At 36.2% G+C, this 25713-nt stretch overlaps 1 protein-coding gene across 1 annotated transcript in view; it reads left to right on the top strand.

The window, feature by feature from the left end:
* Window positions 1–25713, top strand: part of Iftap (intraflagellar transport associated protein) — a 62489-nt gene that overhangs the window by 7405 nt on the left and 29371 nt on the right. Inside the window, 1 exon segment of the mRNA XM_047519711.1 lies at window positions 7898–8053. Coding sequence (XP_047375667.1) covers window positions 7921–8053 — 133 coding nt within the window. The 5' untranslated portion in view covers window positions 7898–7920.

The following is a 25713-nucleotide window of genomic DNA, read 5'->3' as shown; positions in this document are numbered from 1 at the left end:
TACACGAAGGAAACAACTTGTGATTGCCAATCAGCACACCTTACGTTCTTCCTACATTCAGTCCAACCAGCCTGCCTGCCTTTCTTCTCTTCTCTCTCCCACTCCCACCCCCACCCTCCTTAGTTGGCGAGAGTCTCACTAAGTTGCTGAGGCTGACCTTGAACTTGCATCCTCCTTTCTCAGCCTCCCAGCTCTCTGGGGTTACAGGCATAGCACCATTGCACCCAGTTCACCCTTTCTTAAAAGTTCTAAGAAATTCAGCAAGAAATCACCATTACAGGCTATTCAACTATTCTTATACCTTGAGGCAGAATCAAATCCAAACTCCTGTTAGAATATATTGATTTGTCCTTTCTTTCATCAAAAAAACAGTGGAGAATTTAAACAATGCAAGTCAGGCTAGTTACAGAACAAAATAACTATTTCATTGGCAAGATAAAAGACTTAGTAACTGGATATACTAACATAACAATTAAACAAAAAAGGAAGAATTACTGGAAAAAGTGATGGAAGATAACTTGCCTACATTCAAACCATGTAAGGATAAAAAGTTAAGTAACTTGCTGAGTGAATTATCTGTACATTGTGGGGTAGTGGAAGCAGAGAAGAATTACTTGTGGACTCTTGGCAGTGTGTATAAGAATTGCAGTGTCCCTTCCAGCATTTCCATTTGTAAGTGGGGTAACCACTCAGACTACACTATCACTTCCTGAGTTAACAAGTGTTGAAGTAAGGTCGGTGGCAACTTCTTTATAGTGTTAGGATTGGCATAGACAATTATTACTCTTAATAAGTGGCTGATTTGTAGGGAATAATGTAAACAGTATTAGAAAGGGAGATGTTTGGCTTGTTGAGTAAATTCCACAATAGGAGCCACAACTGAAACTGGCAAAGAAAAGAGGAAGGAAAAGGACATCCATGGAAGGAAGCAGCCTGCAGTTAGCAATTGTCAAGAGAGAACATGACAAGTAACCTGTCAATTTTTATTTAAAACAATTAAATATGCCCACTTGACCAGGGTGACTAGTTTTTTTCCTACAAAACAGTTCCATGTGCTCTAATCTAAGGTAGACTCTTCGCTTTAAAATAAACTGCAGAACAATTAGAGAGGCATTTTGCAGTGTTGTGCTAGAAAAATAAATCACTTAAAGCTTTTGTTTTTAGAGGCTGGCGTATGTGATTCCTGTTTTCTATCTTTGAATATAGAAATCATCTTGCCTAAAAGAAATTTATATGTATGTACATGTATATGCTATGTTGTGTATATTGAGACAAACTTGCCAATAAAATATTGAGAGAAAATTCCAGTTGGGGAAGCATTGTATTACTTCTGAAAGTGCATTCATTATTCCACAGTCATAGAAATTTAGAATTAAAAATAACTAAGCAGCACATCTCAAAATTCGTATTTCTTTTAAGAGAATGCCAAATGAAAAGGTCGATTTTGCTTGCAAGATCTGGCATTTTGAAACACCTAGACATGTATTCCTTCAGGCAGAGTTGATTTAGTTCAGTTGGTCTACACCTGCTCCTAACCAGCTGTATGGGTTTTGCTTTAAAGTAGGCTTTTTGGTATTGTCACAGTGCTGTGCATCATGCAGGTGGCTGACAGGCTCAGGAAGTTGGTGAGAGGGATAACTTTAATCAAGCCTAGATGCCTTTGTGTTGTAGTTGTTATGCAGAACAGACAAAATAAGCATTAATGGAACATTGCATACCATGTGAAGGTGGGATTATATTTGAGCTAATAAATCTTTAATGATTGAAACATTATTGTGAGATTATAGAGCTATAAAATTGACTTAGAAACCCTACTGCCTTGTGGATTAACAGCTTTATCAGAGGCCTTGAGAAAAATGTTTACTGGAGCATTCACTCTTAGCAGCTGTGTCATTGATGTGGTTGACACTTCTAAGACTAGGAGATCAGTTTTGGACATGGCTGAAGTATATGGTAAAGTTTTCTTGATCAATGCACTAGTCTAGAGGTCAGTTAGTGTGCTTGTAGGAGTTTTGTTAGGGGGTAAAGGTAAACTGTTTACTTGTGGCTATATACAATTGTAAATTTTTCAAAAAAGCAAAGAAATGAAAATGGTAGTAGAAAGTCAATCTTCCTGATTTCAAGAGCAATGAATTTTCTGGGTTGGTCCTATGAGTATATCTTGCAGATTCCCTGTACATGGTTAATCTGCTTTTTTTTTTTTTTTTTTTAATGGCAGGAAATGAGTGGGGAGAGGGAGTTCAAATGCTTCACTGTTTGCATTTTTCTTTGTTTAATGGAATTAATAACTGTGTAATTGAAAAACAGTCTAATACTTAGTTGATCTGCCTCAGTGAGTCAATGCAGATATTTCTGGATGGACTAAAATGGCTGAGAGGAAGAGCATATTTTGGGGAGATGAAATTGATTTTATGCAATCTGCTGATGAACAGAAAAGCTTAATGAATGATAGCCTCAAGAAACATCATTATAGTAGCTTGGATGGATGAGCAGGGAAGGGAAACAGATTTTTCAAGAGGAAAGTTTCTGCTTAAGCATGTAATTGTACAGATTAGTATTATTCCCATCCCCCAGAGCTTTCTGCAGAGGGAAGCAATCAACACACCTGAGTTCCAAGATTCTTGGTGAGCTTTTAGTGGTAATTTTTTCCCTATCTCTCTTTTGCCTTAATTGGTTTACCTTTCTTTTCTACCCTCCATTCTTCCTTTTTATAAACATTGTTTTTGTTTTCTTTCTTCTAAGACAACCTTTATTCACCACATATTTCCTCCCCTTGCCCCCATAACATGTTGCCACCTCTCCCCAGAAACTCCCAGCTCCTTTCCTTTCTGTAGCTCAGGATGCTTTAAAACTTAAATTATCTGGTCCACCTTTAAGTCTCATGTTTTGTGGGATTCATATATATATGTAATCAAAATGGTTTTTCTCCTGTTAATCTCTTTTGCTATTTTATTTCATATACTTAATTATGGAACCTTCAGAGGGCAAAGGGAAAGTTTTTGCTCTCTCCTACACTTCCAAACAGTTCAGCTGCTCTTGTCCCTTGTCCCCAGTCCAAGGTGTTTAACCATTCACCAATTAAAGGACATTTAGGTAGTTTTCACATTTTGGTTTTATGAATAAAGCTGCTATGAACATTTGTATACAAGTTCTTATGTGAAAATACATTTCTATTTCTCTGGGACAGATGTCCAAGAGTGCAATTGCTAATTGTGTGCTAAGTCCATTTTTAGTTTTGAAAAGAATTGCCAGTGTTTTCTGAAGTGACTGAATCATTTACATTGCCACCAATAGTGTTTGAATTAGATAGGTTCTTTGCACCCTTGCTAGCATTTGTTGTTATCTCTGTTTTTCATTTTAGCCATTCTGGTAGGTGTGTAGTAGTAGTTTATTGTGGTTTTAATTTGCATTTCTCTAGTGGCTAGTGATATCAAACATTTTCATGTGATTATTTGCCATTTATATATAGTCTGGAGCAATATCTGTTCATTTTCTTTTCAGATTGGATACAGTGTTGCCTTTTGAGGGTTATATTCTAGATGCTAGTCTTTCGTTGGATATATTCTTCCAGTCTGTAAATTTTTTTCATCTTCTTAAGAGGGCTTTTTGAAGAAGAAAAAATTTTAATTTTTATGAAGTTCAATTAGTCATTTTTTTCTCTTTTGATCATACTTTTGGGGTCAAGTTTAAGAACTCTGCCTAGTCCTGTGTTTTAAAAATCACGCATCTATTTTTCTGCTTCCTTTATAAAATCTGCTATTTTGTCATGATATGTTTGTCTTTCTTATTTCTATTACCTTCTTCATTTTAAAATGTTTCACTGAGTTCCATATTGCTCTAACTTGAAGAAATCATGGAATGGCGTCCTTCTATTACAGATGGGGTCTTGTATAGAAGATGTAAAACTGTCAGTCTTGTCAGGGAAGGAGTTAGATCTGTTTGTCAAGACAACCATTGTGATCTCTGTATTCATGGGAAATATGTACTGAACCTGCATTTGAAAATTATGTGTAGTTTTTAGAATAGATGTGTTCTTTCTCTTTTTCTTAAGTTGTGTTTTTTTGTCAAGGAAACGTGTACAGCTGTGGAGACATACCTACTTCTAGACTACATAGAAGGTAACCCACCTCTCTTCTAAAACTTTGGAGTGAACAGTAATCCAGAACCCTTCCCTATCTCCCTCCAAATACTTCCTTTAATACCACAGAGAGTTGTACTGAGAGGAATTTACATAGAAATCTGGATGCTTATGCTGTTAACTTTTTGGGTAATAATGAAGCATTCCATGCCTTCTACATGTTAGAAAAGGCTTGTTGGAAGAAGTTTATCACTTGAAGTGCTGAGTATTCTTTGATGCCAGGGTTGTATGTTATCTCATCCTGATAAAAAACAGTAAAGGAGTTTAGGTTCTCTCTGTTTAGTAAGTTCTATTTTGTTTTATATTTCCACCTTCCTTTTTATACCTTTTATCTCTTCCTTTGTTTTCTTGGGTATATTTATAGGTCTCAAAAATAATGACACATGTATTTTCTCAGCCTTGGGGTTCTATGTGTTATTGGGGTTCAGACTGTAGTGGAGGCCTGTGTATGACCATCCAGGGGGAGCTTGTCACTTGGTAACATCCTGCTGATTTTGTGTGTCTCTTTAAAGTTCATAATCATGAGCGTCTCATTACTGTTTATCAAAAGACTCATTAGTTGACAGAAGCCCCACCTGATGTTTCTGTCTCAGGTGACTAGATAAACATCAGAGTTTCTCCTAGCTCAGAGATTCTGTCAGTGAATTTCTTTCTCCTTAATATAGTGTAAAAGACATTAAAACGTCAGAGAACACATAATTATTATAATTCAGTAAAGGAAGAAGAAAGCAGTTCATACCTGGTCTTTTTTTTTTTTATCATACACATAAATCTGTGTAGTTACAGTGTAATTTGTTCTTTTGGAGACTTGGCCATTTGTGCTAATGTGAAAGTCCACCTACCTGTGAAGTACAGGGTGATGACTTTATTTCCTTAGGTGAGGCAAATAATTTTGATAATATCTCATCTTTCTTTCAACATAGCAGTAGGTTCTGATCACACAGAGTTATAAAGATTTGAGAAAGTGGGCTTTGATAGACCCTGCACAACTCTTTAAAAGTATATTATTGTTTATTATTTTCAAGTTGCAGTGGTAAACCTCATAGTTTTGTTTTTTTTTTTGAGAACCCCCTTCCCCCCATATACCTTTTTTCTGCAGGTGTACTACCCTCCGTGGTATTAGAAGCAGGAAATGCACTTTGAGAGCCTAGTTTATGGTGACTTGCTTCTTAAAACTTACTACTGATATCTCTGGAAGTTGTATTTCTTTTGGGTAAGTTATTAAGTGGCAATATGAAGATAAAAATTCAAGGTTTGCTGAGTCAGTGATGATACTTTTATACACCATATTTCATAATAGTTCACATTCAGAGAGCATAAAACCTTAACTAGCTTAGATAATTTTTGGTTTCATTATTTTATAATAGAAAATAGTACTTCTGGGAAATTATGTCATTTCCCCCCTCCCCCCGCCTTTATCCAGTGACTGGATAAAAAGAAAACCTGGTTCCTCTTAGAGGCTATGCCTGTGAAAGTATTGCTTCTGGTTTACTGGTTTATATTTATACACGTTTCCTTATCATTATAGTGTGCCCTGTGTCTTCCATGTGGTATGCAAAGTCCTAAAACTAAACCAAACAATGAACCTTGTTATCTAGATGAGTTTCCCCTGCCCTCCCCTCCAGAATAATATTTCTTCATAAAAGCACAAATGTATGTGAATGGTAACTGAAAAAAACAGCTTCCTTCTAGAAAACCACTAGGATTTGCATAAACCACTTGACTGTCTGGTCAATGATTATCTGCTTTGTCAGTCCCTGGGGCCCTTTAACATTAAGTTATTTATACTTTTATAAATAAGGAAAGTTCTACATTTGAAGATGAATACTTCTAAAATTCTTCCAGTAATGATTTATATTCCAAAAGTTGTAAAAAGTCATAAAGTTTGTATTGTTAGAAACTTATAACCACACAGATAAAATTAAAGACCTCGAAGGTTTTTGAACTGTACCTAACCTATTAATTATTTGATTTTGGTATTACTGAAATGTATTAAGTGTTAATACTCAGAATATACCAACGTGCAAATTGGAAAGGAAGTCTAAAAGCATTTCTGTTATCTCTATTAAAATATCCACAAGAAGACAGCAGTAGAAATCACAGCCTGGCTAATTCTGTTTGGTATTTGTTCACTGAAGTAGACAGAGATGACTTAAGGAAGAGATTGATATAATGTGTTGCTGAGTTTTTTCTGGGCTTGAATTCTGGAAAAGTACATCAAAGTTGAAATTCTTATAATTAGGTACATGTTTTACAGATAGTGAAATAATAGCCACCTTTGAGGTTACTTATTGGTATTTATTATTTAGCAACTGCAAACATAATTGAGTAAACTTCATTACTGAAGCCTGGCATTGTTACAGATAAATTTGCATAAGCCATAACTGATGATTTTTCATGTCTAATTTTCCAGATACAAATGCTTGGATATTTCTTTCAACTTAAGTTGGTATCTACATACACTTTTTATTTTCGCATAGTTTTTTACAACATTATATTTTATCTAGGATTGTAATGCCTGAGGAACTATTTTGACTTATCTTATGTAACCTCAGTGCATTCCATGTCAGAGTGGTCACAGTCCTAAGAGAGCTTTGTGGAGGCAAAGGACAGAATACTAAGACTGGTCCTTCTCCATCATTAGCATCATCGTTATTATCATTATTATCACTAACAAATCTTAAGATACATACTAACTTAATCATCACATAGCAATCCATGTAATCTCACGATTCCTTATTTAAAATCTTTGGGTTCAGACTTCAGAACTTTTCCAGAAGTTTTCTGGAGTTTAGAAAGTCAGTCAATGCATATACCATCTATTATACAAATCTGCAGTGGGATCTGGAAAGCACCTCATATGCAGCTTATTAAGATTTCTGTGGGGAAATGTGAATAGTCATACTGAGTAGAATCAACAAAAGCTATAAATACTCTCATGTTAATTCAGATTAGATCTCCCCATCAAATGAGTTTGATGGGAGGACAAGGCCTGAAGAGAGAAATTGAAATTTGAGCTGGGATTTGACATAGAAATATATTCCAGGGAATGAAATTAGAAGATCCAGAAAGGGCAGTGTGGCCTGGTTTGAATGTGTGAAAAGATGGCAGGTAAAAGAAGGAAGAATTGAAATTATTCAGGAGAATCTCATGGGCTCAGGGGCCAGTGGGCTAGGGTATAGAGGCAATAAAGCTGTCCAGAGGTTTCTCTGGAGTGTCAGCATTTCCAGTTTCTGGATGTGTTAAAGCACAGTCACATCATCTGTTTGTTATCCACAGTAAAATTGAGTCACAGGGTAGAGGTAAACATAGTGAAGTGCGTAAGGACTGGATTTCTAGGATTAGACTCCCAGCACTGACTTCCTTCTGCCTGTTGGCTCTGGGACCTTGGGGAGGGTTATGATGCTTTTCATTAAAGTACTCAGAACAGAAGCTGGCACACATTAGTTCTAAATAATGAGCTCATATTGTTATCTTGGGATGGTGGTTAGTTGATATACTCTTTAAAGTTCCTCTCACCTTAAAAGACTTTGAATTTCTAATTGTGTAGTTATGTGACAATTCTTAATTCTCAATTCTTGAGAATTAAGAAGGTGGAAGTGAGGTAACTGAAGCTAAACCAAAATGTGTAGATATGTAAATAAAACTGATCTATTGAAAGACCCATTTTAGGGCCTTGGAATTCTTGCACTGCCCATCCAGGGTATTTTCTGAGCGGCTGGGACTGCATGACTCTCTTGTTCACTCTTCATGTCTTAGGTTAAGTGACCTCGTGGATTGGGATGCCTGCTCAAACATTGGAATTGGAGATAATGGATGAAGATCAATTAATGGAAGAAGTCTTGGATAAGTTTGTTAATTGCCATGAACAAACATATGAAGAATTTCGGAGCACTTTTACTCATCTTTCAAAAGGTAAAATGGAGAAGTAAACTTTCTACAGCAGTAGAGATAAAGAATTTTGTTATAAGTCTCTGTGTTTGCTGCCTTTTAAGAACGACCATTTCATGAACACTCCTTGTGTTCCTTTATCAGGTAACTTTTATTAGGGCATCTGTGACTGATGTGTGTAAATACCAATGTCTTTATATATCTAAGAGCTGTGTCATGGAGTCAAGAGCCATTGAGTTCGATAACTAAAATTGCCCTAGGAAATGATTTACTATAATCCCTTCATTTTATTTTTAAAGAAATGCAAATGCAAAAAGTGGAGGTTGTTAAAAGCATTTTTAAAACCTAAAATACACTGCATGCATGTGGATCCTGGTATCACCATTTGCTGGCAATGTGACCTTGTGGGGTAGTTGCTGAGAAAGGGGAAATAATAATACACGTGTCTCAAAGGTTGATAAGGACTCATTGAGAGCCTTGTAAATCTCTGCATAGTGTTTAATGCATGGTAGGCACTTTTGAATTTCAGGTATTGTTAATGTTGCGATGTTGGCAATGATGCTGTGGTTTCTTTAGACAGGAAACAACCTGTAATAACCTGAAGCCTAAAGGCCAAACCCACACTATGTTTTTCTTCCTGTGCTTCATTGCTCCATACAGTGTTATTTTTGTAATTGAACCAATGCTTAAAAGTTGGACAGTTTTATAGGAAAATCTTGATTTGTCTTTTTTTTAAAATTGTAAGCAAATGGGGTACAACTTGTTTGTCTGGTTGTACATGAAGTAGAAGCGTACCATTTGTGTAATCATACATTTACATAGGGTAATGATGTTTGATTCATTCTGTTATTTCTCCTTCCCCTCACCTCTCCCACCCCTCTTTTCCCTCTATAAAGTCCCTCCTTCCTCCATTCTTGCCTCCTTCCCACCCCCCATTATGTATCATCATCTGCTTATCAGCAAGATCATTCGTCCTTTGGTTTTTTGGGATTGGCTTATCTCACTTAGCATGATATTCTCCAGCTTCATCCATTTGCCTGCAAATGCCATAATTTTATTCTTCTTTATGACTGAGTAATATTCCATTGTATGTATATATATATATATATATATATATATATATATATATATACATATACACACCACAGTTTCTTTATCCATTCATCAATTGAAGGGCATCTAGGTTGGTTCCACAATCTGGCTATTGTGAATGTCTTTATTTCAGAAGATCTGTTATCTGTTATTTCCCTCATGGTAATATGAGCAGAAGGTCAGGAGTCTTAGCCCTGTGTGCTCTCTAGTATACACAATCTTGGGTGCTCAGACATCTAAAAATGTGTGTGTATGTTGTCTGCATATGTTGGCTTCCATAGACATTGGAGTTGTTATCTTCATTCTAGGTTCTGCATCAGCTTGTCATTGACTGGCTCTCAATCTTGTTCCCTTTTGGGCTATTGATCTGCATTTGAGAGTCCATGTGAGGTCATTGGTTTCCATTAGCTCAACATTAGACTGTCCTGAGGAGCTTTGAGACCATATTAATACCAGAGCCCTTTCTAAAGCTCAGCTGGAGCCAAGGAATCAGTATTTTGTAAAAATCCCCTTTTTAAAAATTTTTTTTTACATAATTCTGATGTGCATGGAAGGTTGAGACGAGGGGTTTCATAATCTCTGAAGTCATGAAATTCTTAGGAAACCTGACCTCATGATTATAAGTCATGCTTCCTGTGCTCTAAGCAGATGTAAAAGAAAGGTAGTTATGATGAAGAAGAGGAAACGTGATGCTAACCTGTTTTATCATGCAGAATAAGGTTAATCTAAAAATCTGAAATCTGAAATGATTCAAAATTTCAAACTTTTTGAGCAGTGCTATGGTGCCCCAAGTAGAAAACTCCCATACCTGTCCTCATGTGACAAGTCAGTCAAAACCCCAATGCCCTTAAAGTATGATATAAAATTACCTCCAGACTAAAGTGTTTGGGAAACATGACTGGATTTTGTGTTCAGATATGACTCTCATCCTCTAGATAATGTCTTTACTGCCTATTTCAAATATCTAGAATCTAAAAAAAACCCCAATTCAAAGCACTTCTGGTTCTAAGCATTTAGAAAAATGATATTCAACCTCTAAAATAACATTGATACCTGTTTTGTTTAAACTTAAAAAAACCCCATGGACTGTGGGTTTTATTTCTCTTACGGGAGATAGAGATTTTAAGCATGCGAAGATAGCTCTGGGTATGTCGGTGAATGGTGTATTTTGATATGATACACAGATCAAATCTTGAGAATGACCAAATCATCTTTTAGCTTATGAACTTGGGTTTAGGAAGATGCTTCCTTTCTCTGAGCCCAGTGATTTCTTTCCTGCCTTTTGATGGCAGTATGAGTGACTGGGGTGGGGGTGTAGAAACGAGGGATGAATGAATTTTGGCATGGAGTAGCATTATGAAAATCAAAATTATTTTGGAAGTTCTTTGTGTGACTCATTTCATTTTTGTAAGCTGGGATAGTGAAATCTTATAACCAGGACTTTGATATTGTAAGTGGTCACACTGTATTTGTCTCTGGAATAAGGGTCTAGTCTGTTTTCAGATTCTGGTACCATCATTGCATGCAGAGAAAGCAACTGTTGCAGAAGTTGTAACTTCGTTTTGAGTTCGGTTTGGGGCCCCAAATTGAGCTGAAATAAATGATGACGCAAGTCACATAAACTGCATCTCCAAGCACAGTCGTTTTTCCTTTCAAAATATCCCTAGGCACCAGTTCACATTATAAACTAATGACCTGAAAAAATTCCTCTTAAAGCACAAAAAATTGTGAGTGGAAAAATGTCTTAAGTCAGTAAGTGTCCTTTTTTCCTCTGAAACATTTAAGCACCTTCTGCCAAATCAAACAGGACTTGGGGACAGACCTAACTAAGAGTTGAATACGAGCCTGGAGAATTGATCTAGGTTAATATGATTGGTTTGCTTGAGAAGCACATTAAGGCTCTTTCTTCAAAGCCCCTCTCCTTCTTTCCAGGCCCTTCATTTGTCTGAATGTTTGTTTGTTTTGCTGATAATGTAGTGAATCTTCTTAAAGTGGTTATCACCATGCATACTTATGTACATTTCCTTAGTAACTTCAGTTTCTCAAGTCCATTACCATTTCTACAGATTGACTATTTATTTTTATAATAGTTATATGCCAGAATGCTTATGAGATTCATTTTATTTCCAAGAGTGTTGAAAGGGTCAGTAATCCTACTAAAAGTATTTCCCTGGAAAAAAATTAAATTATAACTTTATTGAAAGAACTTCACAGTACTGCTTCAGACTCTTGGAAAACAGTTGGAAACTGTTAATACTGCAACATAATTCTCACTACAGTACATTTATTTTGATCGTGTTTTGGAATTTTTTCTTTTATAAAGCAGATCAAGGTTTTTTAAACCCTAGCACATAACTGATAATAAATATAGTATTATATCAAGGTATTTAAAGAGACATAATAATTATTAGTTTTAAACAAAGTTATAATTGAATTTTTAGTAGTCTTCCTCAGTTCAAGAGGATAAAATAAATTGTAAGACATGTTAGAAAATCTGCATGCAGATTTTTTTATTGTTTGTAAAGATATTATATTGTTGACATTGTGGATAAATTTAAGTGTCAAGTTTCAGTTTCGATCTTCTGTATCTCAGTTTCTTTGTGAACAGAATCTGTACGTCATTTCAGAATATTTGGGGGAAAAGACTTCTTCCTCTTCATCACATTTCTATCATTTTGTTTTTAGATTCTAAAAACACAGGTGTGAATACTTCTACTTGATTTTTTACTAATGCATTTACTAATTTATTCATTCATTAGTGTTTTGTGTGAGATACCCAAAATACCAACTTTAGGTCTGGGATCCTAAGACATTAAGTATAGCACAGGAGGTTGGATGGGTAAGAGCAGAAGCTGACAGATGTTAAAATGCCTCTGCAGGGTCATGGTTTCGTTGGTTTGATACTGAGGTATGTGTCTCTCTGTATCTGTGTATACCTTTATGTAATTCCACTTTTAAACAATTTAAGTCTTCTGGATGAAGATATAGCCTTGGTTTAGTAGGTTTAGAATTACTTCTAAACTGCTGAAGGAAAGAGGCAATTTCTTTCAATGTCCTTCCATCTCAGGGTTACCACATGAACTGATTTTGGAAGCAGTCACTCCCAGCTCTTAGAGTGGTAGTTACTATTCGTGTTGCTGTCACACAGAAACTGTGCAGTTATGAAGCCAGTGACTTAGGACTTGACGTTAAATCTTTTCAACTCCAATCTTGTTACATGTGGCAACTTAGGGGTGTGCTGTAGAGCTCTGGTTTGAACGTGGTTCCCCCCACAGGTTCAGGTGGTGACCTATGTGCAGTACAGAGGTGGAGGAGTCTTAGAGGTGGGGCCTGGGGAGGGAATTAGGTTCTTGGGGATGCTGTTCTCTGAATGCATCAGTGCCGGTCTTGTGGAGGGAAATCTGGCACGAGTGTTTTCTTATGAAAAGGGCAACACTGGCCCCTGGGTGGTCTTCAGTGTCCTCTTTTGCCTTGCAATCTCCCCCTCCTGCACATGCTCCCACCATGATGCCATCTTCCATGACACTCTCACCACATCAAAGCATCATCCTTAGCAGATGATGGCGCCATGCTCTTGCGTTTTCAAAACTATGTGCTCAATAAAGCTCTTTTTATAAATTACCACAGCTCAATTCTCTTGTTATAATAACAGAAAACAGACTCATGGCAGTCTCCCATTCTCAATCTCTTTCTCTTTCCCTTTCTCACACAAACACACCCTGTTATTGTTGTCCTGATCTTGTGCTTTAGGCTAAATGGTTAATTTCCATGAAAGTTGCCTATTTTATCAACTAATTCAACCTAAAATAGTTTGGAAATTGAAATCAAAGTACTGTGATTTTATGATTAACTCTTAAGTAAGTCCTTTGTCTTTTCATTCTTTCATTTCTTTCTTAAAATACCTAGGATTCAGTTTCCCAAGTGATTGTATGAGTTTCTATATTAGCATATAGCAGTAGTTTTATATTCACTGTCACATTTATCAACTTTAACCTATTTTATTATGTGTAGATCAAAGATTTTTTGTTTCAGATTTTGATGTGTAATTTCATTTCTAGTTTTCTTTGTGCTATTCTCATTTCACTTTCGGAACCTTATGCTTTTAGAATTTTACTGTTCTTTTAACACAGCTTTGAAAAAAATTGCTGTCAACTCAACTTCCCTTTCTTCCTTCATACTTGTTATTATTTGAATTCAGTTCCCCATTAGGTAGAACATTTTGTTTCTGGATGTTTAGGACAAAGGGCCATACCTGTAGCTAAGTGTTCTGGTGGTGGTCTGGCCTTTGATAGGCTCAAAATTCAGTAGTTTCAAAACCACTAATTATGTTTCCACTTTTTCTTAGATTTTAGTCATGTGTAATCTTAGAGAGTTTAGTCTTTATTTGCATTTAATTATGTAAGGAGCTATGCTAAATGCTCTACCATCATTACACATTTCAGAAATGTGCAGTTTACTATAGATTATGGTCATATAGGCCTGCACTGTCCAGAACAGTAGCTACTGTCTGCATGTGACTTTTGAATACTTGAAATATAGCTAGCGCTACCCAGAATCTGGGTTTTAAGTTTTATTTACTTTTAATTAATCTAAATGTAAATTACTGGAAAAACTTTAAAGGCATTTGGGAGTATTTGGGTTTGTAGAATGATTTTCAAAGATGTAAATTTTATGAAGTATAAAAAAAAATTGGCATGTGACCTGTGCTATGTTGTGTGGAAATATGCACTGGATTTTGAAGATTCACTATAAAAATAGAATGCAAATATCTGATATTTCATATTGACTGTTTAAAAAATTTTAAACTTTGTTTCAGATGAAATATATTATTAAAATTATTTTCACTTTTTATTTTTATCAAGAAGAGGCTACATGAAAATTTAAAATCACATATGTTGTTTACATTACATTTTCACTGTGGTCTACTTCCATAGACCAGGAATTCTTAAACTTGGCTGGCTATCAGAAGCCTTTTTTGATAGCAAACTTTCATAAAAATGCAGCCTCTCAGGTCTATTCCAGGTTTATGAAATGAATCTTCATGGCTAGGAGTCTAAAAATTTTGATATTCATAAGACTTTAGGTAATTCTGATGTACCACAAGTTTTGAGGACTGCTGGTTTGAACTACAAATTCTCATAATATAATCCCTTAAAAATCAGGACTATCTATACTTCTTTAAGATGTTAGATAATTATTAAAGTTTGTGTTTAAATTATAGAATTGGAAGAGACAATTTCATGTGCCTTGTTTTAATTTATTGATATATTCACTCAGCATTTGTCTCCAATAACTTATTTAGTTATAATTATGCAAAAAAAAGCCATGATTATTCCTTTTTATAGCCCAGGGAACTGAAAGCCACTGTGGATTAGAAACTTGCCTTGTGTTAGGTCAAGGATTCAAACTTCAGAAAGCTGACTTGGTACCATCATGTCTCTCCCAGAGACATCTGGCAGTGTGAGATCATCAACAAACTAGTCTAATGTTACTACTAAGAGCACTAACATGTTTTAAGTACTAGGTGTTATGTTTAGTACTTTATATGGATCATTTCATTTAATCCTTACAAAGCCAACTAAGGCTTAAGATTAAGTACGGAACTGTGTATCCCGCCAGTTTATATGTTGAAGCCCTAAACTTAATATGGAATATATTAAGAGATAGGGCTTTTAAAGAGATAATTAGGATTAAGTGGGGGTCAGAGGGTTGAACTCTAATCTAATATGACTGGTGTCATTTTAAAAAGAAAGAGGGGGCACCCCCCACCCCGGAAATGTGCACAGAGAAAAGACCAAAAGCCACATAAAGACATAATGGGAAGGTGTGGGGAGAGAGACCTCAGGAGAAACCAAACCTGCCATCACCTTGATCTTGGACTTTCTGCCTTCAGAACTGGGGAGAAAATACATTTTGTTGTTAAACCACCCAATCTGTGATGTTTTGTGATGGCAGTCCAGGTGACTTGCCCAAGGTTATGGTAACCAGTTGGTAGAGTTGGATTACCTCCCTGGTCAGTGTGGCTTAAAAGCCTGTACTCTGAACCACTTTGTTTTCTGCCTTCCTTACAGACCAGGCAATTCTTCTCAAGCTCTGGGAAGCACTGACACGTGCTTAATAGGAGCCATAGGAATGAGTGTGCTACCCCAAACATTTATTCTGTCTTCTCTAGAAAGTAAGCTCCATGGAGGTGGCTCCTGTGAGTTTTCTTCACCACTTTAGTGCCTAAAATGATATCTGGTTTTGAGGAATAAGTACATGCTTAATATTTGTTGAATAAATGAAACAAAAAGAAAATAAGACAGAGTGGCAGACAGGTAGGGGACCTCAGATCCAGCCCTGAAAAATGTGCACATTTAATGACAGGCATAGGAAAGTGAGCCTGCAGAAGACTGCAATGCCCTTGAGTTGAATTTGACATACTAGGTAACTGGGAGCTGTAGTAGAACTTACACATGAGAAGCAATAACCCAAATTGCAAGTGATTTTGGTTTTTTTTTTTTTTTTTTGCGGTACTGGGGATCAAACTCGGGGCCTTGTGCTTTCAATGCAAGCACTCTACCAGCTGAGCTATCTTCCCAGCCCTGCAAGTGATTTTGAAAGGTAGAGGCAAAGAAGAAGGAGAGATACATCTAGAGTCAGACTAGCTAGTCTGAAGTACCTGGGTGGAGGTTTGGACTCAGGTAGTCGAGGAGGAAATGGAGAGCTGAAGGGCCTATGAGATCTTCAAGTGAAGGAATGACAGTCATCATTTACTAACAGGTGACTGACAGAGGACCAGGGAGAAGGAAGACTCAAAGATGAGTCACAAATATTTTGCCTGGAAAATGCCCAGGCCCACAGAGGCTAGGTCACTTGTTCAGAGCTACACCGTTCTTGTTTAAGAGCCTTTTATTTGTTTATATTTTTTTCCTGATTGAATGTGTGTTCTGTCAAGAGCTTAGAATCTTGGGTTGGGATTTGGTTTACACTTCTGGACTGATAAATTTTGACTTGTCAGTTCAGCCAAAGGAATATCACTACTCATACTTGACAATTTCTAAAAAATGTAATTAAAAATGAAACTGGTGACAGCACATAAAACAACATGTTTCTAAAGTTGACATATTTTGGTCCCCAAAGCTGTTTTGAATTTGAGCATTAGAAATGCATCTTTAAATTTCCATAGGGGGTATAAAGAGAGGCTTTTCCCAATCTGAAGAATGAATTTTAAATTGACTGTAGAAAATACCATAGAGAAAGCAGCTGGCCCTCTTACCAATTTCAGAGCAGGAAAGGAATTTCAGTAGAGCATAAAAACAGCTTTCCCTCATAAAAGAAAACACAACAAGAAAAATAATCCTAGCTGTGTAGCCTTTTGCAGTTATTTTCTGTTGAGTATTAGATGGAGTCCAGAGGGCTTAACATTGTTTTGATACCCTTGCAACTGGCAGGTTGCCTGCTGAGGAAGTTGGAAGCAACTGACCAGCTCTCTGTTTCCAGGTGGCTCTTAGGCCACATTTTCTGCACTGTTGTTATCAGTCATTTAATTCCCTGCTGAATATTGAGTGGTGTTTTTAGTTCACAGCCCATTTGCAGTGTCTTTCTGTTTCCTTTTTTTCGTTAGCCACATTAAGAAAAAAAAAAAAAAAAAAAAAGGCAACGTGAGGAAACACTTTTGCAAATGTGAATTGAACAGTAAAGAGCACGTTGAAAAATAAGACAGCAAAGATCAGTAAGCTGAGCGAAGACATAGGCATTTGGATGATGTTAACCTTAAGGGAAATTTGAGAAGACATCATATGTGGACTTGCTAATAAAAGTAGCAAGACAATTAAAAAAAATAATTAATCTGGCATCCCCAGGAAAAGAGGAGAGAAGCAGTGTTATTTTAAGTTGTTTTTTTTTTTTTTTTTTTTTTTAACTATGTGGGGTTTGGTTTTGTTGAAAAGAATAAAAAGGCAAGAAAAATCAGGTAGTTTTATGGCAATCATAAATTCAATAGCCATCTGTATGTGACCTCTTTATGATAACATCAAACATCAGATAGAACACTGAAGAAGAAAAAATCATATTGAACAAAGTGAACTAATTAATAGCCGAGTCTTGCAGCATTACAGCATGAACCTGTTTTTTCTCTTTGGGGGGAACATCTGCAAAATGTAATTAAGCAATTTCCATTTGTTTTTCTATTTCTTTTGTCATCACTAAATCACTACACTTAGGGAACAAATTGACAAATTATGAAACACAGAAAACTGCTGGTTCAGTTGCAGAAGAAGATTTCCCTCCTCAAATTATGACAGATTTTGAGCTGATGGAGCCATTTTGTCTCAGATGCATTAGCATAAATCTTCAGCTGGGTTTGTTACAACTCATATTCATTCCAAACATGAATATTTGGTCTATAGATAATCATTTGTTTTTCATGTCTGCTATAGTTTAGATGTAATTGGATAAGGAAAGAAAACATACTTAAATATATACAGCATTTTGAATTATAATCAAATTTATTTTTGGCAGTGTTCTTAATGCATAGTATTTTGTTACAAAAATCTTTTCTATTATGCTTTTATAGTTAAGTAAGATTTGCATATTTAAAAATTTTTTGGTTTGTTTACAAATAAAATAATCATTTTCTTTGATTCTTTGTCTTTTTGATGTTTAAATGTTAAATGTGGTGTATTTCATAAGTATATGTAATTTGAGAGCTGAATTTTCATCGGTGATTTTAAACTTCTACAAAACACAGAGAAGAATTATTAGTTAAATAATTATTAGTTAAATACACTCTTGACATAGTCACTGTTAACCTTTAACCTGTTTAAACAGTGTTAAATGGATGCACATTTACTGAGTATATATTTTTCTTTAACTGTTGACATTATTTTTACTTGTTGTTAAATGTATTGTTACTTGAAGGAAAGGAGTAAATTGCTCCACTTGAAACTGAGGTGGTCACAAGTCTGTGTCCTTTGATTCAATTGAATGGGCATGTATTCAAATTAGAATGGTTTTAGCAAAATGTTCTTTCATCCATGGAACAATAATATTTTCTTTGAAATGGTCTACTAAACCCAAAGGGATATAAACAGGAAACATTATTTTAGCCAAACTCATATCTTCCTTATATGAAAATCAAGCCACAGTCTGTCTAGTATGTGATTTTTATATCTTTTTGTTTTTTTTATTTGAATTTGTTCTAGGTGAGATAGATTTATGTGATCCCAGTCAGAGCTTCTCTTCTTGCAAACAAATGTCCCTACTTAGCATAGGGTAGAATCATTATATCATTTTTATGTATTTTCTGGACTTGGTCTGCTTTTACATTAGGTTTTGTAGTATATGAGCCACTGATTAGAAAAAAGGGATTGTAACCAGTTGTCTAATTCTGGGTATTGTATTTATAGTCTCTAATTATAGTGTCAATCCCATTCTTGCTAATTTTGAAAGCCTGTTTTAATGATGCCCTGTTTTAAGCATTGAGCCATAAACTGAGAATATAGAAATGAATGGAGTCCTTACTTTTGAGGAATTCATCAGCTGATATGTTGTTCTTATTAATTGCTACCTGCTTATAAAGGACAGTTTGATTCCCAAGTGGTTTAGATGTACCTGTATGTTTACAGATTTTATAGTTAGAGCTGATTAGTAAGGAAATATTAACTACTCTTTGCATAGTGCTGATAGAAGTAATATCCAGAATATTGCCATTGGTTCTGGGGTCTCAGTTTTAGATTGAATAAATACTTCATGAGTTAGTCAATGACCAGTAAGAATTGTTGGAACAATGGATTTTCACAGTTTTTTCCATTTTTTCTTCCAGTTTTTATTTTTTTTTTGAATGAGGGATATCATGGAGTTCCCAGTAAAAATGAAAAAGTGTGCAATATTGTGTCATTTTAGTCTGCTGTTGAAATCCTTAATGCCACATGCCAAAGTTTGATTTCTAGTTTATTACAGATTTATGTGGGAGATGTTATTCTACCTCTGAAAGTTTCATAACTTCTAAGAAAGATTTATTTGTAAAGAAGAGAGAGAAATTAATCCCTCTAACCTCGGTGAGTCAGTTTGCCTTAAGTAGATGCATCTTTAATGCCACAGGCAGAAGGACTTGATATCAGGGTGAAGGAAACTGTTTTATGTTGAAGATATGTAGCTTTATGAAGAGTACACTGTATTGCCCTTAGTCTTCTCATTTGATTGTGGGCAGGGCCAGTGCAATGGAAAAGGACTGTTTTATCTTTGACTCAGAAGTCCTGAGTACTATTCCAGGCATATAATTCCTTGATACCACAGACCTGCCAAAAACTTTCTGCATTTATAAAATAGGAATAATTCTGCCTGTTCACTGTCTCATGATTAGGGTGAGAATCAGATGAATTATACATAAGGTACTTGGTAGGTTTTAAAGACTTACTCAAGTATAAAGTTTCATGGTTAGGGGGACTTTGACATAAAAGAGAAACATCAAGGTTAAATGTTCAAGAAATTTTGAATGAACAATATAAAAAGTGAAGAATATTAACCGTAGTGTTAGTTGTTCACCTCCTATTCTGTGAAGTAGTTAAAACCAACTATGTGTAGTACATATTGTATAATATATATACATTTGGTGTATGGCACAAGACTGTAACACTCAGGAAATAATCCCACACTGGCCTCTGGTGGATGGACTCAATACTGTGTCTACACATACCCATCAGGCAAAGTTATTTACACGTGTTGATAAAGATAAGGTATCATATATATATATATATATATTTTTTTTTTTTTTGTATCAGGGATTGAACCCAGGAGTGCTAAACCACTGAGCCACATCTCCAGCCCCTTTTTAATAATTTATTTAGAGACAGGGTCTCACTAAGTTGCTTAGGGCTTCACTAAATTGCTGAGACTGGCCTTGAGTGCATGATCCTCCTGCCTCGCTTCCTGAGCTGCTGGGATTACAGGCACTGACCACCATTCCTGGGGGACCCTTCTTTTTAATTATCAGTTAGATTCTACTTCATGAAATCTTTACTTGGGAATCTTACCTCATGAATATATAAAATCTATATGAGAGATTCTAATTAGAATGTAGATTCTTAGGGATCTGTCCCCAAATTCAGACTGAGTATTTCTAAGGTGAAGCCTAGGAACTTTGGCTTTCAGATCAGTTTTGAAAAAAATATGCCATAAGTGAGATCAAGGAGGGTTAAAGGAGATACACAAATTCTTAAGAATTTTGTGTTCACTTTCATATATATTACATTTTTTCTAAGAATAAATTCTGCAGCCTTTAAGAAATTGTGACCCCCTGAAAAGGGTAAGAACAATTACTTTACTTTCAATATGACTTTCTGTTCAATGTCACCATTTTATATTATTTAAAGACATTTTCACAGAGGAAAAAGTGTGACAAGTTATAAGAATAATTTTACCGTTATCTTTGTGATCTCTGAACAGCAGCTAGAGTGTAATAGCTTGCAGAATTTAGGTGGGCTTTGGTTTAGCAGACATTCTGTCCCAAGTCTGAAGAATTATAGTGCTTCTGTTCATGGGTCAAAGCTACATCACCACAGGAAATGTCCTTACCACTTCTGTTCTTTGTGAACATTTTGCCATCAACAAAGAGGCAAGAGACTGGGAGACCATGCAGCTCTAGAGGCATCTTGTGCCTGTACTTCCAGGAAATGCCCTGTCAATAATTTTGACACTTCAGGTTACTTTTCTTCAGTACATTTCATACCTGAAGGTACTTAGTATGTTTTACAGAGTTAATAAAAAATAGAGTAGGGTAACTGATTTAAAAGATGGACATCAAAGTTAAATATTAAGGAATCTTGATCCACAATATAAAAATGTAAAAAAAAATTCCTTTTTCATTATTTTCAAGAGGGACTTTTTAAGAAGGAATATGATGCATATAGTCATTCTCTTTAAGACTGAGAATTAGAAGAAGTTAGGTTGGAGAAAATGCTTGTTACTTCCACAGATAAAAACTTGTTTTTAATATTTTTTGTTCATGATTTAAAAAATCAGAAAATCCTGAGTGTTGTCAACACATATGCACGTGTGTGCATGCACATGCATACACACATATCCTAAACACAGTAAAACCCCCCACCCCTACCCGACTCTTTCCATAGCAGTAGAATTCTTAGCTACTCCATTGCCACCCAGGATAAAGATTACACTTTCCACTCTCTTGCAGCTGGGTGTAGCCATTTGACCAAGTGTGTGCCAATGAAACATGAAGGGAACTTCGTATCTTTAAGCCGTGTCTCCAGAGTTTATCTTTTTCACCTGACTGGATATTGACAATTATTAGGACAACTCCCTTAGACCTAGAAATGGAAGGCTTGTGCTCCAGATCCAGAGCACCCTGCAGCCTGGATCCCTGGATCATCTCATGGAGCAGAGCCTACCCACCTGTCCTGGGCTGTGTGTGGGAGAGAAATAAAATTCTTATTAGAGCTGCTCTGATTTGGTGCTTCCTCAGTATAGTAGCTTAAACCAGGTTTTACCTATGAATGTGCCTTTGTCCTCCCCTTCAACCTCTTGCCGTCCTGGACCATGTGGAGAAGGGATGGCACAGTAGAAAGGTCGGAGTCTGGTTTCTGGGATGACTTTGTGGAGCAGAGCAACCACATTAGCTCTGGATTATATACATCTGTACTGGTACATGAGAGAGAAATAAACTTCCATCTTGTTTAAGCTGTTGTGACTTTAAGTGTCTCTTTTATGAAGGCAAAAATATATCCAAAAACATATCTAATTAACTAAACCATAATCCTGTGTCCTAGAGTTATGCATCCTTTCTGAATCTTTCTATGTTTATTAGTTTGTGTAAGTGTTTGTAATTATTTAAGAACATGAAGGTTAGAGATAACCAAGATTTGAATCTGAGCTTGGGTGCTGTCCAACTGGCTGGTCCTGGGGAAAGTTACTTCATCACTGTATGCTTCAGTTTTATCATCTGTAAAATAGGTACCATAATTTCTACCTCAGAGACTCGTTTTTAGGATCAAATAATTACATATGTATAAAATGCTTATATACATTTTATTTTTAATTCCCAAATTATAGTTAAAGGCTCAGTAGTACTTATTTACTTATTTATTCATCAAATTTATTATAATTACTTTAGAAAAGTGGAATCACTCTGTACATATTCTTCTTGAAACTTGTTTTTTCAAATTTATATTATATATCTTTTCATGGCAATAAATATTGTTTCATACTGCTTTTGATGACTGCATAGTATTCTGTTGTATGGATGTGCCACAATTTGTTTAACCATGCTGTTTTTGCTGCACATTTGAATTATTTCCAATTTTTGGCTTTTATAAATAATGCTACTATGCACATCCTCATTGATTCTATGAATGTTCATTGAATACCTACTTTATGCTAAGTGCTACTTACATGTGTGAATAAGTAATAAATGTCATTGCCTTCAGAGAATTTGCATTCTATTCGAAGGGGAAACTAGACAATAAACAACAAACATAATATACAAGAAAAGTATCTAGTTAGAACATAGTAATTTTTCTTGGGAAAAAGAAAACAGGAGCAGGGTTAGATGATGAGTGCTGGCAAGAGAGTCAGATTGCAGTTCTATATCAGGTGATATGGTTAGACCTCCTAGAAGGGAAGACTTGGAAAAGATTAGGTGTTTTGGTCAGCTTTTGTGTCACTGTGACCAAAATACCTAATGAGCAACTTTTAGAGAAGGTTCAGTTTATTTGGTGCTCACGGTTTCAGAGGTCTCAGTTCATGGATGACTGACTCCATTGCTCTGGGCCCAAGGTAAGGCAGAACATCACAGGGAAGGGTCCAATTGGATAAGCTGCTCAGTTCATGATGGGATCAGGAAGCAGAGACAGAGAGGGTGAAGGAGCCTTAGGGAAGATGCACTCTTCCAGGGCTCACCCTCAGTGACCCAGTTCCTCCAGCCATACCCAAGCTGCCGCAGTTACCACCCAGGCCACCCATTCAAGCTATGATGAAGTGATTAGGCTGTGGTTCTCCCCGACTAATTGTCTGACCTCTAAATATCCCTGCATCAACACAGGAACTTTTGGGGGACCCCTCATATCCAAACCATAAGAAATATGAGGGAGTTAAACCTGTAGATATTTGAAATGCAGGAGACAGCCACTGTGCAGTAGTAGCAGTCTCTCGCCTGCGTGATGAGGAACAGTGAAGAGGCCACAGTGTTGGGAATGGTGTGAACAAAGGTGAGAGGAATAGAAGCTGAAGTCAGAGGGCATGGATCTTGGACAGACCAGGCTTGGGTGACCTGTGAGGCCTTTTAAGGATGTTATCTTTTTTTTTTAAATGAAGCTACAACTTTGCATTCTTGTTATTTATAGCCTTTGGATATATTTTTATACATGGAAATGCTGGTTCAAAGATATGCAAAAATTTATGGCCTTGGTTAAATAAAAATTTTCAAGGGAATAGATTAGACATTTTTGACTTTGTAGAGAAATCTTTGCCCACATAATTATTTCTTTTGGATAAATTCTTAGACATGGAAATGCTGGCTGAGAGATATGTAAAATTTTCTGCCTTTGAGTGGGTAAAAGCTTTAAGGGAATAAATTATGTTTCTTATAGGCAAAGGCCATGTTACAGAACTTTCGTAACTCTACTTATTTTCCAGCCTAGCAGAGTAACATTCACTGCAGAGCTTGCTGATTGAAGGGTGGAGTATCAATCTAGTTCTAATGTTAATTGTTTCATATCCTTTGGAGCAAAGACGGAGTCTTTGACCTGGGAGAAACTATGAGTGAGTTCCTAATGGTGAGCTTCCTGTCCTCTTTAGGCTTACATCTTAGCGGGAAGAGATAGGCAAGGAACAATTTAAAAGGTCATTTCACATGATTTTATATAAAATTGGAGAAAGCAAGGCCATGTGATAGAGAGTAGCCTCATTCTGCAGCTGTGATGACGCTAAGGAGATGGAGTGACCAGAGAGCCATAGACTCAGGATACACGTGGATTTCTCTCTCTGTCTGGGTATGGAGAGAAGCTGAAATGCTGTACTTATTGTTGGAGTTTGATTTCATCATGTGGCACTACATGGGACTGGACTCATGATGATGATCCTTGAATCAAACTCAGTGTTCTAATCAAGGATGCAAAATGTGGAAACAATCCCAATGTCCATCAGATGGTGAATAGAAAATTAAAATGATTCTATTCATAGGATGAAATATTATTTGGCAATAAAAGGAGGTAAATACTAACACATTGCACCATGTGGGCGAATCTAAGTAATTTTATGCCTAGCGAAAACAGTCAAGTGCAAAAGACCACATTCTGAATGATTCTACTTATGTGGAATGTTGAGCAGAGATGAATCTATAGCAAAAAAAAAAAAAAAAAAAAAAAAAAAGCTTTGGGTTGCCTGTGGTCAGGAATAGTGGTGGGGAGAATCTGCAAATGGGTACCAGACATCTTTTTGGTGATGGAAATGATCTAAAAGTTAAATTGTGATGATTACCATAGATTCTATATATTTACTAAAAGTCATTGAATAATATGCTTAAAATGAGTGAATTTTTTGAATGCATAAATTAAATTGTAGAGTGGTCAATGTATTGGTCATGGTCATGCATACTTAGATCCTTATCCTGGGTTCTTCCAGATAGGTATGTGCCTTTGTGATTCTGGCTTTGACTGAAGAACCAGGAGGGTCTGGCTTGTGTGTGAATATTTCCCATCAAGAAAATAAATTTTGCATAAACTTTCATGTTTTAAGTAGAAAAAAATTATGTGCAAATCCAAGAATTCCTTGAATGTGACACATTCTACCTTATGTAGATATTATCACTGGCAGTTGTCGCCCTGTTAGCTCCCACTCTGGGCAGCTCCTTCTGTGACCTTGACTAAATCATTTGGGAAGGTAAGTTCATCTTTTGAGAGGGGTCTGTGTGGCCTCTGTGCATGAACTGTAGTTCCCTTGATGGGTTACAAGCGTGCTGTGTTATCTACTGGCACTATCACAGAGACAGCTAAAAAACAGTTACCCAGGGCATGCCAATTTAAATGTGAAAGATGGTACAGATTGCTGTGGAACAATAAGGTGAATATTCTGTGATATCTACAGGGAGGGAATATAAGCAGCTGGAGATAGTGTCTTTGTTTCTATTTTACAAGCACAATAAGAACTCACTTTGTGAACTCTCTTTTTTTTTTTTTTCTTTCTTAAATCTCTACTGCTCATACAGTCCACTGTAGCTGTGCCATCCTTTGCTTCTCATCTGGATTACCACGATAGCTCTCAACGATAGCTCTGTACTTTCTACCCCTAGCATTGAGCCTCTGCTCTATTCTGTTTCACCTTCTTAGAACATTGCTCCACTGACCTGTCCACGTGTCACCAACTATGTGCTCCGATCTTCCGGAATACTCAGTGATTCTACCTCAGGCCTTTTGCTTCCCCACTTGGCAGGTTTGCTCATGAACTTTCCCCTTGTGGAATATCCTCTTCCCAGTGTTGAAATCGTAGCTGTTGAAATCATAGCTGCATCTCAAAGCCCAGCTTAGATACCCTTTTTCCTATGTAAAGTCTTCTGTGATTCTCCCAAGTCAATTACGATTTTGCCATTTTCTGATTGT

The sequence above is a fragment of the Sciurus carolinensis genome, chromosome 11, assembly GCF_902686445.1.
Source record: "Sciurus carolinensis chromosome 11, mSciCar1.2, whole genome shotgun sequence".
In the NCBI taxonomy this organism is placed as follows: domain Eukaryota; kingdom Metazoa; phylum Chordata; class Mammalia; order Rodentia; family Sciuridae; genus Sciurus; species Sciurus carolinensis.
The sequence above is the reverse complement of the archived record's forward strand: the minus strand, read 5'-3'. Positions and strand labels throughout refer to the sequence as shown.